A 17,225-nucleotide genomic window follows, 5' to 3' on the forward strand; every position below is an offset into this window, starting at 1 on the left:
GATAAACGAAATTGGGATTTTTTATCGAAGGAATTCGTAGAGATTTTATGTAATGATGTTAGAATTTGTAAAATCGAATAGGGGAATGATTCGTGTTAGATGATATGAGTGATTTTGTGTGAAATTGGGACTGTGAACGGTTGAATTGGACAGGTTCGTAGCAGAGAAAACCCATAGCAGATCTGGAAGACTGGATTCTGGTCATACGCGTATGGCACTAGGCAATACGCGTATGGGATGGCTTAGAAAAAGGGGTTTTGGCGCTGGTACGCGCCATACGCGTGTGATACGCGTATTCCTGGAGTGGTACGCGTATGGCGTATGCCATACGCGTATGAGTGAAAGAGATGGAATTTTGAACGTGAAATGGTCTCTGGTGGTACGCGTATGGGGAAGTGATACGCGTAGCATACGCGTACGGGAATGGCCAATACGCGTATGGATTTGGCCAAGCGTGGGCAATACGCGTATGAGCATGGGCAATACGCGTATGGGCAGACTTGTGGTCTTTCCTAGCTGTTGTTGTGCAGTTTCGGTTGTTTAGGCTGAGCGAGGTAACTTAGCTGATGCATAGTATACGAGGGATCAATTCCCGTTGCTTGAGTGGTATAGATATTAGTAGAGTGCGATAATACTATGTTTGATTATGTGGCATGATGTGATATGCTCTTATGATAGAATGTGTTAATGATGATGATAACATGACTATATGATGCTGTTGTTGCTATGTTGATTATGATGAATGCTTGGTGTGCATGCATTCATGAAAGGCCGATGCCTAGTGATGAACGGACTGAGTTCCAATGATGTTGTTGACTCCGGGCTTGTTGAGAGGCTTGGTTCCTTGCGGGGAACTCGGATTCTATGGTGATGAATCTGGGAGTGGTGATCCTATAGTTGGTCACAAAATGGGTATACCGAGTCGTGTTGAGTCATGCATGGGTGCGTGCATTGCATTTGATGTGTTGTGTTGTTGATGTTCATAAGTTTATGGATTATGATGATTATGATGAATGGCGTTGGCATGTGTGAATTATAATTATGTTTATATTTCTGTCGTTATATTATTATTTAATAATGTAATTCTCACCCCTTCTGCATGTGTTTATGTTCATCTATGATGAGCAATGTGCAGATAAAGTGGAGTAGCTATTGTTGAGGTTCGAAGAACAAGTGTAGAGTTATTCTACAGAGTCGAGTCAAATGCTCTGGTCATGTGACACCGGGGATTATGGGATTCGATAGCTAAATTATTATTATTATTTACGTTGTTTATGATGACTAATTGTTGAGATAATGTTGAAACATTTTTATAATAATTATGTTGTTGTCCGCTGCGAAGTTTTAACTAAAATAAATATTATGATTTATGTTGTGATGCGATAGGTGTTATGTTTTAAGAAATGTAAACTCTTCTACATGTTGTACTCTGATAATCTATATAAATATGTCGTTTGGGGTAGAAGGGTGTTACAGATGGAGTGATGGGGAAAAAACTTAAATATAAAGCAAAATAAAACCTGTAGAAACTTTCACAGGCTCCAATGGCAACCAACCAATCGGCATTGGTAACTTTCACAAGCTCATATATATAGGTCATGCATGACTCCAAAAAATCAAAAATCATAGCCTAACTATTTTTCATTCGGCCATTGAGTAGTGAAATATATATATATATATATATATATATATATATATATATATATATATATATATATATATATATATATATATATATATATATATATATATATAGATAGATAGATCATGCATGCATGACTCCAAAAAACGCAAAAAAAACATAGTTGACCTGGAAAATTGGACAACATAAACATTAGTTAACAAAAATAATAATAAAGTAATAAGTAAGTAATGATATACATACATCCATTTCAAGCACAACCCAAAGGTTGTGGCTGAGACTGTGATGATGAGACACCTGATACTCGTTTTGCTGCTAAAGACATTTGTTGAAACTCTAAAATAATTAAATAAACAATTTTTAATAAGGCATAATTATACAACATTACATCATATTTATTAGAAATTCAGTAATAAATTTACCTGTTACAATATCTTCTGAAAGCTCAAAATCTTCCATGAGATTCATATCTTTGAAATAGGTAAAAGAAGGCCTTAACCAATTCTGGGTGCAAATTAAAGCCTCGGCCATTTCAGCAGTTAGAGAACTCCTATAGGTTTCTATGACTCTCCCTCCTGTGCTAAAAGCACTTTCAGAAGCAACAGTAGACACTGGTGTGGCTAAAATATCTTTAGCCATTGTAGATAAAATAGGATATTCGATTGAATTACGTTTCCACCACACAAGAATGTCAAAGTTAGGATCCCTTTTGACACACTTACTAGAATTATACACCTCAAGCTCATTTTGTTGATCAATCGAGTCTTGCTCCTCTAAATGTTGCTCAAAAGCATCAGCTCTAGCCATAAGTGATGAACGGGCAGCAGATGCATTTGTTTCATCATTGGAGACATTATTTCCACCACTACCAAGAAGCTGTATGGAATTATGTTCTTGGTCATAAGCTTGCTTATACCAATCATACAACTTTTGTAAATTCTCTTTTATAGATTTTACCAATTCACTACCAAACTTTGATCCAACTCCATACATGTCCTTAAACGCCCACTCAATGTAACTCAACTTGTATCTTGGATCAAGAATAATACCAAAATATATCATCTTGTTCATCTTATCAGGACTTCCCCAATATCTATTATATTTTTCCATCATATCTCCACCCACACTTGCAAAAAAATCATTTAAGTTCAAAGTAGCTTGCTTTAACTCACAATAAATGACAGACACTTGGTGAAAACAAGTATGCAAACTCACATTTTGAGAGGTGGAAAAAGTCTTAGTTTCTTCATAGAATAACTTTAGGAAAGCGCTAAAAGCGCTAGCAATGTCCCAATCATCATTACTAGGGGGATTACCTTTTCCAAAGAACTCCCTATAGCTCGACTCTTCATCCTCAAGCTTTTCAAAAGCGAGTTGAAACTTCTCCGCAGCCTCTAGCATTAAATATGTCACGTTCCAACGAGTTGAAACATCAAGACATACTAATTTTTTGCAAGTTATTCCAGCAAATTCAATGCATTCTTTAAACTTGGCTGCCCTGTGAGGTGAGGACTTAACAAATCTAACAACATCTCTAACACTAGTTACAGATAAATGTTTATCTTTCAAACCCTCATTTACCACCAAGTTCAAAATGTGAGTTGAACACCTCATATGAAAACACTCTCCATCCCCCATTAACCCATTCATATTTGCTATTTTTCTCTTTAGATATGTCACAGCAACATCATTTGAAGTGGCATTATCAACAGTTATGGTTGACACATTCCTAATTCCCCAATCCTTTAACACTTCTTCAATCTTCCTACCTACAGTTTCACCTTTGTGGTTTGGAATTACGGTAAAGCTTATAATTCTTTTTTGATACTTCCATTCGTTATCCACAAAGTGTGCCGTAAGGGTCAAGTAGTTGAGATTTTGTATAGAAGTCCAGCAATCAGTAGTAAGTGCTACCCTATTGCAATCAGACTTAAAAAAGGCCTTTAACTTTTGTTTTTCATCCAAGTATAGCTGAAAACAGTCCCTAGCTACCGTACGCCTAGATGGGATGGTAAATTGGGGCTGCATTACTTTGGAATAAAATTTAAACCCTTCACCCTCTACTGCACTAAATGGCTGCTCATCTAGAACTACAAAAACTGACAAAGCACTTCTACAAGCTTTCTTGTCAAATCTAGAGCTAACTTGAACCAATTTACCATCTACACTTGGGTATGTTAGAATAGTTTGTGTGGAGTCAGTTGACACGACAAGGGGCTTCTTAGAACATTTTAAAATATGGTGGTTCAAATTAGTGGTTCCGTGAGTCCTAGGGTCACACAAGTATTTTTTATGGCAGTGTTTGCAGGCTGCAGTGGGTGCATCAACTAGGTCATCGGGTAATCTAATAAAATGTTCCCAGCAAGCAGATGTTTGCCTAGAACCACTTGCACTAGATTTCCTCTTCTTTATAGGTTGCATAGCTGAACCTACTTCATTAATTGGTAGATTTTGATTAGGCTCACCAGTCACTGAAATAACGAAGGAGCCAATCAAGAACTACCAATCAACAAATAACGGTTCCAATTCATAAAACAGAGACAACAATAGCAGTGCTGGCAAATAACAGTGATAGCACAGTGCTGGCAAATAGCAGTTATAGCAATGTTATAGCAATAGCAGTTATAGCACAGTGCTGGCAAATAGCAGTTATAGCACAGTGCTGGCTAGGGCTGGACAAGGTTATGAATAAAGTTTATAAAATCCATTCATTGAACGATGACAATGTATACATAGCAGTGTTGGCAAGATGCATAAAAGTTAGTAATTTTTTAACAGAACAGTATACATAGCAGTGCTGGCAAGATGCATAAAATCCACATGAATCCACATTTTTTTTATAAATAATTAATTTACAAAGTTGAAATCCTTGACACTCAACCCCCTAAATCCACATGAATCCATTAAACTGAAGGACGTGTACTGAAGAATGGCTTAGTTTCGTATCTTGTTTCTATGAATGAAAATTATTTAAATATCTCATGTTTTAAATTTTAAATCTAATCATGCATATCCTCATTTTCAACTTATACCATCTCAATGTTTTTTATGACTTTGAAAAATCATGCAATGCACGAGATACCTTCTAAACCAACTAAAACAAAAAGCCAAAGTTGAGGCATATTAGTATTAAAACGCATAAACCTATGCAAATCTTCTAATGCCATAGCAAAATATTACATACTTCTCAAAATAGTGACTTAACAGTCCCAATTCATATGCAATTCATATTCAAAACAGTGACTTCTCAAAACAGTGACTTAACAGTCCCAATTCTCAAAACAGTGACTTAACAGTCCCAATTCATATAGCAGTTATAGCAATGTTATAACAGCTATAGCAATGTTAAAACAGTCCCAATTCATATGCATACAACACATACAAACAAACCCAATTAACATACATTTCAAACAATATCATACACTACTAATTGGTTTTAAATCAATTTGAAAATCAGTTAAAAACAGTCACAATTCAGCCCAAATTCATATGCATACAACACATACAGTCCCAATTAGCATACATTCCAAAGACACGAAGTCAAATACACTTACAATTGCATTGCTCTTGCTCTAAGACTCTTTCCGTGCTACTTTGACGTTGATCCATCTATCCAAATCAAATATCAATAACATCAATAACATCATTAGGTAATACATATTGCTGCCATCAATGAGATAAGTACATGGTTTTTAGGACAACTTATAAATTTCAAACACAATATAAAACAAGTTGAATACACTTACAGTTTAGTGGATCTTGCTCTATGGTTCTTTGAGTTCTTTGAGTTCTTTGGGGTTGCATTACAATATTTACCCTACACATCAGCCCAAATTTGAAAGTAGAACAATATTTCAAATTATTCTCCCCAAATTTTTCCCTACCATTTATATTGGAGACGGATTCTTACATGTACTGCCCCTTCCTATAAATATGTAATAACACATTGCCACATTGTTCTGTCTCAAAATACATAAACTGTATTGAATGAATGAATGTGGCAAGAAGCATGTAACATGAAAAACAAACAACAACATCTAAGTCAGAAATACTAAGATAAATCAATAATACATTAGTTGTATTTTCAAAACTAGGTACTACACACATTGTAAACCAGCCATCTAAAATGGCAAATTAAAAGTAATACTCCAAAACCAGATTTTCTAGCCTCACAGGAAGTTGTAAACATGAGTTGCTTATAAGATACAGGAAGAACAAAATTGTACCAAACATGAAAGTAAAAGTTCAATACTGATGCAAACAGTGAATAAATTGGTGTCATAGAAAGTTTTTCCTTCAAAACAAATTCTAAGACAAAACCCAAACTTTTGCATTACAAAGAGCCCATCCTTAAAATTATTGTTAATGGACAGTCAAACTGATAAAAATTATGTCGAACCTCTTACTTGCAAGCTTTCCAGGTATCAAACTTTCAGATGGTGTGAGAGGAGAGTTGAAGATGAATTAACAAAACTTCGTATGATGGACAAAACACGACTTGGAAATCATGTACAAAACAAAGAACAAAATCATTCCAAAAAAAAGAGAAGATAAAAACACAGAATGAAGAATCAAACTTACAAATAATGAAGAACGAATTCAAGCTTTCCAAGTATCAACGATGCTAGATCCTTCGAACCTCATTCCGATGGTGGATCAATGGTGGGTGGTGAGAGAAGATTTTAATGAACACCACAACTTCATTTGACGGTGGTTAATGATAGTGGATGGTGAGTGATGATGTATATGTGGTGGATGGTGAGGGTTGAAGCTATGGTTGGTGAGTGATGATGGTGTGCGGATGAGGAGTGAAGGAGAGAAGAGAACAACAAACAGAACGAGAGAAGGACAGTGACACAATTGTACCCTAATCCAAAACGACATAGTTTTGTCTACATCTATCTACCGGGCGGGTCAGGGTACTCGCGATTCAGTAAAACCTACCTGGACCCGCCCATTAAGAACCAGTTTAACCCATTAATTAAACCCGTTCACCCGCTAATCCATCTTAACCCGCCCAATTCTTTTTTTTTCTTCCGGTTTCCTGCGGTTTGGGTCGGGCTTCGGATCCTTGTCCAACCCTAACTATGACACCAACAAACACTGATGTTACATTGTTTTTTTATTATTCATTAATTTAAATTTGTTTTTCAAGTTTTTTTCTTTATCTATTATTCTTTTTTTTTAAATAGTAAAAAATTATTTATATTTATCTTGTAAATAAATTATTTATGTTTTATTAAATGAATTAAATATTCTTAATAAAGGTATTTATTATTTAAAATACAATTCTATTAATATACTAGTATTCTTTAAAAAATATTCACTTATTAAAAGTTTTATTATTTTTAATAAAAATTTATAGATTGATTTGATGGATATTAATACATTGAAAATTTGTTATTTGATGAATCCGATTTTTTTAAAGATTCTCATGGATTAGATATGTTTTTTAAGATTCTCTTAGATTACATAAATTTTATGATTTATCTAATGAATTGAATTGCATGTTTTAAAAAAATTAATGTATCAATGAACTCTTTTGATCCATTAATTCTTGTGAAGTAATTTTAGAATGAGATTTTATTAATATGTTAGATTGATTATATATATATATATATATATATATATATATATATATATATATATATATATATATATATATATATATATATATATATATATATATATATATATATATATATATATATATATATATATATATTTTGATTATTTTATATTTCTTTCTAGAAAGTATATGTTTCATATCAATATATTTTTATGTATTCTAGAAATAATTCAAAAACAATTTCAGGAATTTCAATTGATAACCAAACCCTTCTTAAAAATATATATATAATTTTTTATTAATTTATTTTTGAGAAACTTATTCCAGGAAATAATATAACCAAACGCATCCTTAACTTATTTTCTATAATGCAATGGTAGTTTTCATTGTTTTTGCCCTATAAATTCTTTAAATGGTGATTATTGTCATTGTATACGAGGCTTAGCGCTACTTCTCCATGAATTCGGTTTCATTTTTAACTTTTAGTTTGTGGAGAGAAACTTTTCCACCCTTATACAAATGTGAAGAAGTGGGAAGTTATGGTTTATCCTCATACTCACTTTTTATTTTGTGTGTATACCAGGGAAATGACGAAGAAGATTTAACATTTTCCAAAGGGTCTTAGGTTGAGTGTCGAATCCTTTTTGTTTTGGATAATTTTTTTACTCTCTCTTTACTAAATTGATGAGTAGTGAATAAAATCATTCTTAGAAGGAGAACGAGTGACATAAGATACTATTTCATAAAATTTGTGTTTTAAAGTGAGCACAACACTTATTTATATAAAAAAAATAAAGCTATAAAAGGCCATAATCTATGAGCTTGGCCTCTCTATAATCACTTATAAACAACAAGTTAATCGATTAGATTAAGTTAGAAAAGAAAATCTTAAAAAAAATTCTCCTTAATCGATAAATGACATCCCAATTTATTAGGAGGGAAAATTGCTCCTTAATCGATTAGATAACGAGTTTAGCTTTCTTAATTAGTTGGAAATTCTTTTTAATCGATTAATCACTTATCAGAATTGATTTTTAGAAGAAATGGGAAATAAATGAGGAGAGAAAACAAGTTTTTTTTATGTAAGGGGAAGATATTAACACCCTCTCACATTCGTTGTACTCAAAGGGACCATTTAGTTAGTTTGGTGTTAGAGTGTTAGCATGATATCGTTTGTGATCTTCTACTTATCGAGTGAGAAAAGAGAAAGAAAGGAAAGACTTAGAGTTTTTAAACTTAAATGTGTCAGACAAGATTTCTCAATCCTGCTCCTACATATCTCTAGGTGCTATAGAGAACTCAATGAAGGTAGAGAAAAACAAGAAAGGGGGGTTTGAATTGTTTTTAACGATAATAAAAACTTTTTGTAAATGAAGCACACGCTGAAACAAGTAATATCAACACTGAATTTTATACTTGTTCGCTTGAAATTCAAAACTACTCCAGTCCACCCGACCAAGATGATTTCGCCTTTAAAAATGACTTAATCCACTAATCTTGAAAGATTACACAAAAGATCGTCTAAGAGAATAAAGATCCCTTAGTCCTCTCAAGTATACATACTTCACAAGTCACTTGAGGAGAGTTTCAACAAGTAAATAGAATTACAGTAATGCTTAGTGCTTCTAGGTAAGCAGAGATTACACAAGGTAAGGGCAAAAGGATTGTTCACACTTTAGAGCAGCAACTCGTGTGAGAAAGAGAATGAATAATGAATATAATAGTAGGGTTGTATTCTCGTGTGGTTCAGGGTGTGTTCTTAGTGAGACATTTCATCCTTTATATAGGGGTGATGAGAAGACCGTTGAGTGTTTGAATGTCAGAATCTTTAGCAATGATGGATGATTAAAGTCATCAAACTATGTGTTCTTTCCAAAACAATATTTGGGGCGCCATAAAACTCTTCCTGAAATAGATTCTTTCCATAAGTGAATTTCTTCATAGCTAAGTATTCTGAATCAGCGGATTGGAACATCAGAGTCTCTATTCAGCAAGTGTTTCTTCAGATAGATGTTTGTTGTTGTCTGTCTTCAGAGTTTCTTCTGATTGATTTCTTCAGAGCGCAAGGCTTCAGACCCTAGAGTGCGTACTTCCGAGTGTCGCTTGTTAAGTTTGTGTTTTCTCTAATCAGAATCAGAGCTTCTGCTTGTGTATCTTCTAAGTGGTATCTTAGAACTTGTATTTGTATATGAAGGATGTCTATCTGACTATTTTGATTAGAGTCCTGCACACTTAGATAAAAAATGTTAGGGTACCATTTTTGTTTCATTCTTTGTTATCATCAAAATCTTAGAGATATATTGTAGAAACAAGATTTGTTCTTACAATCTCCCCCTTTTTGATGATGACAAAAAAAAAATTCAGACTAATGATGAAACAGTGGTATAATCAAAATAACAACTCAGATTCAGATGAAGGATGACTCCCCCTGAGATGGATCGTCAGATTTCTCAGAAGTTCTTACCATACTTTCCTTGTGTGACAACTAGTTTGTACCTTAGTTGATATCCTGCATAACTTTTAGTTCTCATAAGTCATTCAGATACTAATGTGCGCAGTGTAGCATGAGGCTTAGATATATTTTCATCAGAGCTATATTAGTTCTCCCCCTTTTTGTCAGACTCAAAAAGACATAATTGTAAGAAACAATGTTCAAATATATATATATATATATATATATATATATATATATATATATATATATATATATATATATATATATATATATATATATATATATATATATATATATATATATATATATATATATATATATATATATATATATATAAAAGAAACAGAGGTACAGGTAAGCAGTAATGCAGAAGAGAGCACAAAACATAAGGAAAACAGAAGAAGAAAACAACAAAATAAGCCTAAGTGCCTAAGAGTTTGGAGGCGGAGGCATCCTTTGGAGCAGTTGAGTCAACAGGTTCTGAATGTTGTTGTTGACGGAGTTTTGGTGATCCAATCTTGCTCGCGCAACTTGTTGCTCCTTCTGCAGTTCTTCCAGAGTTTTCAAAACCAGAGGGGCGAAGCCAGAGTTAGATTGCTCCCCCTGAGTCAGAGCATCAGCGCTAGCCTTTGCAGCTTTCTCCGCAGCAATGTGTGCTGCTTCTTCAGCTTCAGCTTTTGCTTTTGCCTCAACTTTAGCAGCAACCTTCTCTTCAGCTTCTCTTAACTCATTGCTCCTCTTCCAGACGAGCTTTCTCTTATGCTTCTGTTCTGGCCTTTTCCTCAGCCTCTCTGACTAAGCGAGCATGTAGCCTTACTCCAGCGTCTCTGACGAAGTCGTTGTGGACTTGTTCAGAGAGGCCTTTCAGTTTGAAGGCTTCAAAGGTCATCCATCTGATCACTCTATTCTAGTGAATCCTTACTTCAAAGGGATCATCACTAATATTGGAGTTTATAGACAGAGACTTGATCTTCTCCACTGAAGACTCAGCAAATAAAGCAATTGCTTCTTCTAAGGTGGGGAAGGTATGATCTGGGTCAGAGTTTGGGGATGATGGTGGTGTTTGGGTGGTGTTAGGGAAGGTGATGTCTTCAGAGGGTGGTATGGTGGGGATAGAAGGGGTGGTGGTGTTGGTTGTTCAGGTGGTGGATTTTGTGGTTGTTTAAATGGTGGTGTCTGTGGTTGTTCAGATGATGGTGTTTGTGGTTGTTCAGATGATGGTGGAATTTGTGGTTCAGGTGGAGGAGTATTAGTTTCTGGTTCAGGTTATGGTTGAGAGGCAAGAGCACGTGCCTGAAGCTGAGCTAGTGTGAGGGATTGAGGGTCAGACAGTTCTGAGTCTGATGATAGAACGTAGTAGGGTGGAGAGGAAGGTGTAGAAGATGATGGTGAGGTGGATTTGTTCAACATTTCTACTACAGAAACGGGTAAGGTAGTGGTGGAGAGGTTGAATTTTTGAAGTGGGGGAGATGTTGGATTAGAGGTTGGAGTGTTATAGGGTTTAGTGGTAGAGGGTGGGGTTTCAGATGGGGTGTAGATAAGAATGGTTTGGGGAAGAGAAGAAGCAAGTTGCTTTAAATTGACAAAGCGAGAAGGAGGAGACAGAGACTTACTTGGTGAATCGATGAGAGGGACTGGAGGTCTTGACCCATAAGTTTCTCCCAATTTTGCCTTCTTAACCTTCTTTGACTTCTCAGAAGGCTCTTGCATCCTCTTCATGAAGTCTGGTGGATGCTCAGGCAGCCAATCCACCGAGAACTCTGAGATGTCAACTCCTTGGCTTACGAGATCCTTCAGATAATGTGCCACAACCTCTGGAGGATCGATCTTGGAGAAGAGGTAGAGTCCATTTGGGATTTTCATCTGATCCTTTAGTACTTCCCATGAGGTATCTAATGAAGGTTTCACCCTGACTTGCTCAATCACCCCCATGCTCTTCAGATTGCGAGCGTTTAGAGGTCTTCCAATGTCAACTATGACATCCTCCATCAGATTGTGATGGATCAGGTGATCCACCAACCCACTCTCGATCAGAACATCGGAGATAAGTCTTCCCAAAGGGATGTAGGTTCTGGGCTTCATATTATTTATGGTATCCTTAATAGAGTCTCTGAGGTATTTGAAGAGCAGCACTGGCAAGTTCAGTTTTAGCCCTTTGTGAAGGCAGTAGAGTATGCACTTCTGATCTGTGTTGATGTAGTCAGAAGAGTTGGAGGCTGGGCGATGATGGATGGTACCCAGAATGATTTTCAGCTAGACTCGGAGGTGTCATACCCCAATTTTGTCCGGGCATTTTAAATTTTCATAAATTCAATTTAATTTTCAATTTACAACATATGTACAACATAATATGCATTTTATCATTAATAATACCTGAAATATCTGTCAGGATAAACTTATTAAAAATACAGACAAATCGGTTGAATCTTTTCTCAAGTACGGACAAAATCAGCAGATAAAAAGTTTCGAAATTAAAATTGCAGACACCAGTATTATTAATCTACGACACACGTAGTTTAACCTGGTGTGCTCGTTGTATTTTTCAGCGGCTGCTTCAGTTGCATTTTGGCCCGCCTGAGCCTTTTAACCGGTGAAAATTTATTTCAACATTTGAAGAAACGCTGTATTTTTTCAATAAGTATATTTTGTGCTGATCATTTTAATGTGTCTGATTTAATTTTTCGAGCAAATTTTCATCCGACTCCGATTTATAATCGATCCTTTTATTTCTTTGTTCTAGTATTAAAATTAGAGTTTATTTTATTATTATTATTATTTAAATAAAATTACCGTTTAGGAATTTTTAATAAATATTTTAACATTGGATTCCTATCTTTACAGCTCATGTCTCTCTCATCACTCTCCCTCACGTTTCCTATCTCCCACACGTTTCCACTCCTTACACGTTTCCTCTCTCATTAAAGGCACTCACCTCACTATTCTATTCATTTTTCTCTCTGTTGAGAATCACCTCAAAAGTCCCTCTTCTATCTCCACACGTCTCACACACGTTTCTCTCAACAAAATTACTACCTCTCTTCTCTCACTATTCAACTACACACTCTGAAAGAAAAGAGAAGAATTAATAAAAAAAAACTTCTTCTTCTTACCCACAACACCTTCACTCCGACCGCCGCTTTTCCTTCACCAACACACTCCGCCGACAACTTCCGGCGAAGCTATACTTCATCTTCTTCAACGCACACCACCACCGGAGGCCACACCCTCCGACGACACCCTTTCTCATCGTTGCCGACACACACCGGCAAATCGCCGACCGCGCCTACACCCACCGTCGTCCGTCAACAGCCCCTCACAATCCACGATTCATACCGACAACAACCCTCCGTCATGACTCTAAACACCACTCAACCTCAACCGCCGCTTTCCATAAACCTCCTTGGCCACCGTGAAACACCTCCGATAAGAGCGACAACCACTGACTGGTTTATTTCCAATCTTCCTCTTTTCTTTTCACCTCTGTTATTCATCACTAACAACATTATGCCACCGTCGAAACCTTTCGAGTTCAACCATCAGAGAGTTGAAAGCGTAAATAGCATCGTGTAGGTAATGTTGTTCGATTCTCATATGTTCAAATGTTTATTGTTTACAAAGTCGTATATATGCCCATTCACATTTTTTTTCATGAATAAATGTCAATTTATTTAGCTTATGCAGTATGAATCATGCACAATTATTTCAAACTGTGATTGCTTTATTTTTCTTTCTATGAAGTTCCTAAAAAATTTCCGGCGAGTTATAGAAATTGGTTGAACACTTTTTAGGAAATGACTTGTAGTTACTTTGCTTTTGTTATTTTCCTTGGATCTGAGAAAGAGGGAAGGAAAGATTATGTGGTTTGAAGTTAATGATTTAAATAGGAGAGAGATAAGGCATTTTCGTTTCATTTTATGAGCATTTACCATTGTTTTTATTATTTATTTAATGAGCATTGCATTGTCACATGTCTGTTGGTTATTGGATAATTCTAAAAGTTTAGAAAAATGGTTTATGCAAATCAAATGGGACGCTGCCCCTATTCTAATTTGATCATCTTTTATCTTGTTTTGTTTTATTAGTGTTAATTGGATTTAATTTAGGCTATAGTAATTAATTTTAGGCCCATTTACCATTTTTAGACCTCCCATGGTTGGTATTACATTTGGGATATTGTAAATGATTTATGTGGTTGCTATTAGATTTTTATGGTAAATAAATTGGACTTTGAATCACGGGTTCGGCAATTTCATGTCGGTATGCCGTCAAAATCTCAATAAATTAATAGAATATTTTTGTCGCGTTTGGATCTTGCAAATGACATTGGTTATGTTGTCTTTTTGCACAAACCGGTTTGGGTACACCGATTCAATTCAATCAAGTAAATTAACTTTATTATTTTATTTTTTCTCTCTTTTGATTTAATTAATTGATTAAAATTTGTAATTAGTTTAATTTTGATTAATCAATTTTAATTAACTTAATTATTTGGTTTAATTAAATAATTTTGATAACTAATTTTAATTAATTCAATTAACCGATTTAAGCAAGTTTTGATAAATTAATTTTGTTAAAAAGAAATTGATTGATTTCTCCCATTATCACAACTTCACATTATTTCAAACAAAAAAACTATTTCATGTCATAATCAATTCATAATCACTTTCGAGTCTATTCTAAACCAATTCATCATCATTTCAAAACAACTTCAAACCACAAATAAATCCTACAAATTTCTATTTAATATCGAGTCCATTTTCAAACACCTTTGTAAGTCGATCGCTTTTAAAGCATCGACATCAACCTCACACAGCTTACTCTTGAGCTTTCTTACAATGAGACCTAATTGATCGTTAATTGGTCGATTAGATGATCGATTCACTAAATAAAATTCATTTCATTCATAAACATAAAGTTAAAAACTCGATCCGATGTCGAGTATTTTCATTAAAAATTAAAAGAACGTATTCAATCACAATCAAACACCATTTCATTTGGAAATGAAAATGGGGGATGGTTTTGAGTTTTCAACTCCTCTCCTCGATTATTTGAATACGAGTTCTCTTACTCGGTTAGTCAAATAGTCGTCACTTCTATCCACCTAAGCACAAATATATCAAATCCTTTTATAATAAGAAACGAAAAGGGAGATAACTTTGAGTCTTCAATTTTTCTCCTCGACTATTTGAATACAAGTTCTCTTACTTGGTTAGTCAAATAATTGCCGTTCCTTTACAAACTTCTAAACCAAAACAAATAAACTATTTCGTAATAACGAAATGAAAAAGGAGATGACTTTGAATCTCTCCTCAACTGTTTGGATACGAGTTCTCTTATTCGGTCATTCGAACAATTGTCATTTTCCACCAACTTATACCCTAAGTCAAATAGTTGTCGCTCCTCTACAAACTTCCAAACCCCGATTAAATCCAAATATTTTTCACAGTAAGCCAAATGAAAAGGGAGTTGATTTTGAGTTTTCAACTTCACTCCCCAATTGTTTGATTACGAGTTCTCTTACTCGGTCAGTCGAACAGTTGTCATTTTCCGCAAACATACAACTTAATCAAATCATTTTCTTAACAAACTGTACGAAAAGGGAGATGGTCTTGAGTTTTCAATTCCTCTTCTCAAATGCTTGGATATGAGTTGTCTTACTCAGCCATTCGAGCACTTGTCGTTTATTCTAAAGTACACCAACCATACACAAACCTATTTTCATAATCACTCAGATGAAAAAGAAAGCGGTCTAGAGTCTTCTATTCCCTTTCCCGATTATTAGGATACGAGTTGTCTTACTCGGTTATCCGAGTATTCGTCATCCGTTTAAAATACCTTAATCATCATTAAGATCCTTTCACAATTAAAGATGAAAAAGAAAGCGGTATAGAGTCTTCTATTCCCTTTCCCGATTGTTAGGATACGAGTTGTCTTACTCGACCATCCGAGTAATCGTCATCCAACAAAATGTCTCAACACATCAAATATATATCTTTCACGCCCCCGTGCGATCAAAACATCTTAACCAGTCAAAACATCAAACATATTAACCCAACTTGTCACCCCCGTGTGACCAAAAACTCTTTTCAGAAAGAACATTGCTAATCCTTTCTAATACGCACAACAAACTAGCGCTTAAGCCTCCGCCGAGAGTAGACAAGCCAACGTTTAGCCTTTAGGATACGATCTAAACAATTGTTCATTAAAAAACACCAACCAACCGTAGTTCCCCGAACTACGAATGCTCTGATTTCCTTATTTAAGGATACGTAGACAGGAGATCGCTGTATCTTCGCGAGCACACTAATAAAAAACCTCCCCTTTCCCTTTTTGAGGTTCTCATCCATTTCTATTTTTAATATTTCATAACCCAAAGATAACAAACAAACATAAATTAACACACGAAACACACATTAGAACTAAAAGGTTCCCGTTGAGTACAACGAACGTAAGGGGTGCTAATACCTTCCCCTTACGTAATCCACTCCCGAACCCGAATATGGTTGCGACGACCATTATTCCATTCCTTAAGGGTTTTATCGATATTTTCTTATCCCTTTATTGGGATAAATAAAGTTCGATGGCGACTCTGTTCGAACGTAATTTTTTCCTCGACCATCGCGAGGAATCGTATTTTTCGAGATGCGACAGATGGCGACTCTGCTGGGGAAATTAGCTCCAAGCAAAAGAGAGTAAAGCCTAATTTAGTTCAGTTTCTGTATTGTGTGTTAATCTTGTTTGTTTGATTGTTATTTTTATTCTGTTATTATTATTTGTCATAATTATTGTATTGTGATTTATTGACTATGTCTTATTTGGGGCTCTCTGTTAGTGGTGCTTTGTGAGATAGGCTCTTCACCCGAGTCTGAGGAAAACCATAAGATTAAGTTGGTGGTTGCGTAGTGGGAGCCCACAAGGAGTCTTCCTTGTTGGGAAGAAACGAAGACCCCGTCTAGAGGAGATTCTCTTGAGATATTATTGCCCGACGAGTCTTCGTCACGATGATAGTATTCTCAAGTTGGATCAATGACTCTAGGGACCTTTTAACCCATTATACCCGGTGGTTATGTAGTATTTACCTGAAAAGTCCCAGACTTGTTGGGTTAATACGAAAGCCCCAATCATATGAGATCCCTTGGACGTATTATTACCTTACAGTAATATTTCCAACCTCGATCTATGACTCTGAGAACCTTGTTAGAACCCTGGACTCGAGAGTTATGTAGAAGAATCCTCATGGACTTTTCCTTGTTGGGATAATACAAAGACCTCACCTAGACGATATCTTCTTAAGGATATTATTATCCGACGAGTCTTCGTCACGGCAGTGACGTCCTCAAGAAATATCCATGACTCTGGGAACCTACCAACTGTAGAGCCTACCCATGGGGTTCCATTAATCAGAGATACCTGTCATTTACCCATTATTCTGATCCATCTGAAAACACTTTGAACCTGTGATCCTGAACATGTCACTACAACTCATACACATATCATTACATCTGCAATCGTCATGCATTGCATGTCACCTTTCATACAAAATATATACAAAAAAACTC

General features: G+C 35.4%; 1 protein-coding gene across 1 annotated transcript; it reads right to left on the reverse strand.

Moving 5' to 3' along the window:
• Window positions 1-1,892: 1,892 nt before the first annotated feature.
• On the reverse strand, window positions 1,893-5,234 carry LOC127079606 (zinc finger BED domain-containing protein RICESLEEPER 2-like). Its single transcript, XM_051019985.1, has 3 exons — window positions 5,197-5,234; window positions 2,065-4,113; window positions 1,893-1,978 (listed from the first exon to the last, which is right to left on the reverse strand). The coding sequence occupies exons 2-3, from the start codon at window positions 4,061-4,063 to the stop codon at window positions 1,893-1,895; spliced, it is 2,085 nt and encodes a 694-aa protein (XP_050875942.1). The 5' UTR covers window positions 4,064-4,113; window positions 5,197-5,234.
• Between the last annotated feature and the right edge of the window lie 11,991 nt (window positions 5,235-17,225).

The sequence above is a fragment of the Lathyrus oleraceus genome, chromosome 5 (assembly GCF_024323335.1).
Source record: "Lathyrus oleraceus cultivar Zhongwan6 chromosome 5, CAAS_Psat_ZW6_1.0, whole genome shotgun sequence".
In the NCBI taxonomy this organism is placed as follows: Eukaryota; Viridiplantae; Streptophyta; class Magnoliopsida; order Fabales; family Fabaceae; genus Lathyrus; species Lathyrus oleraceus.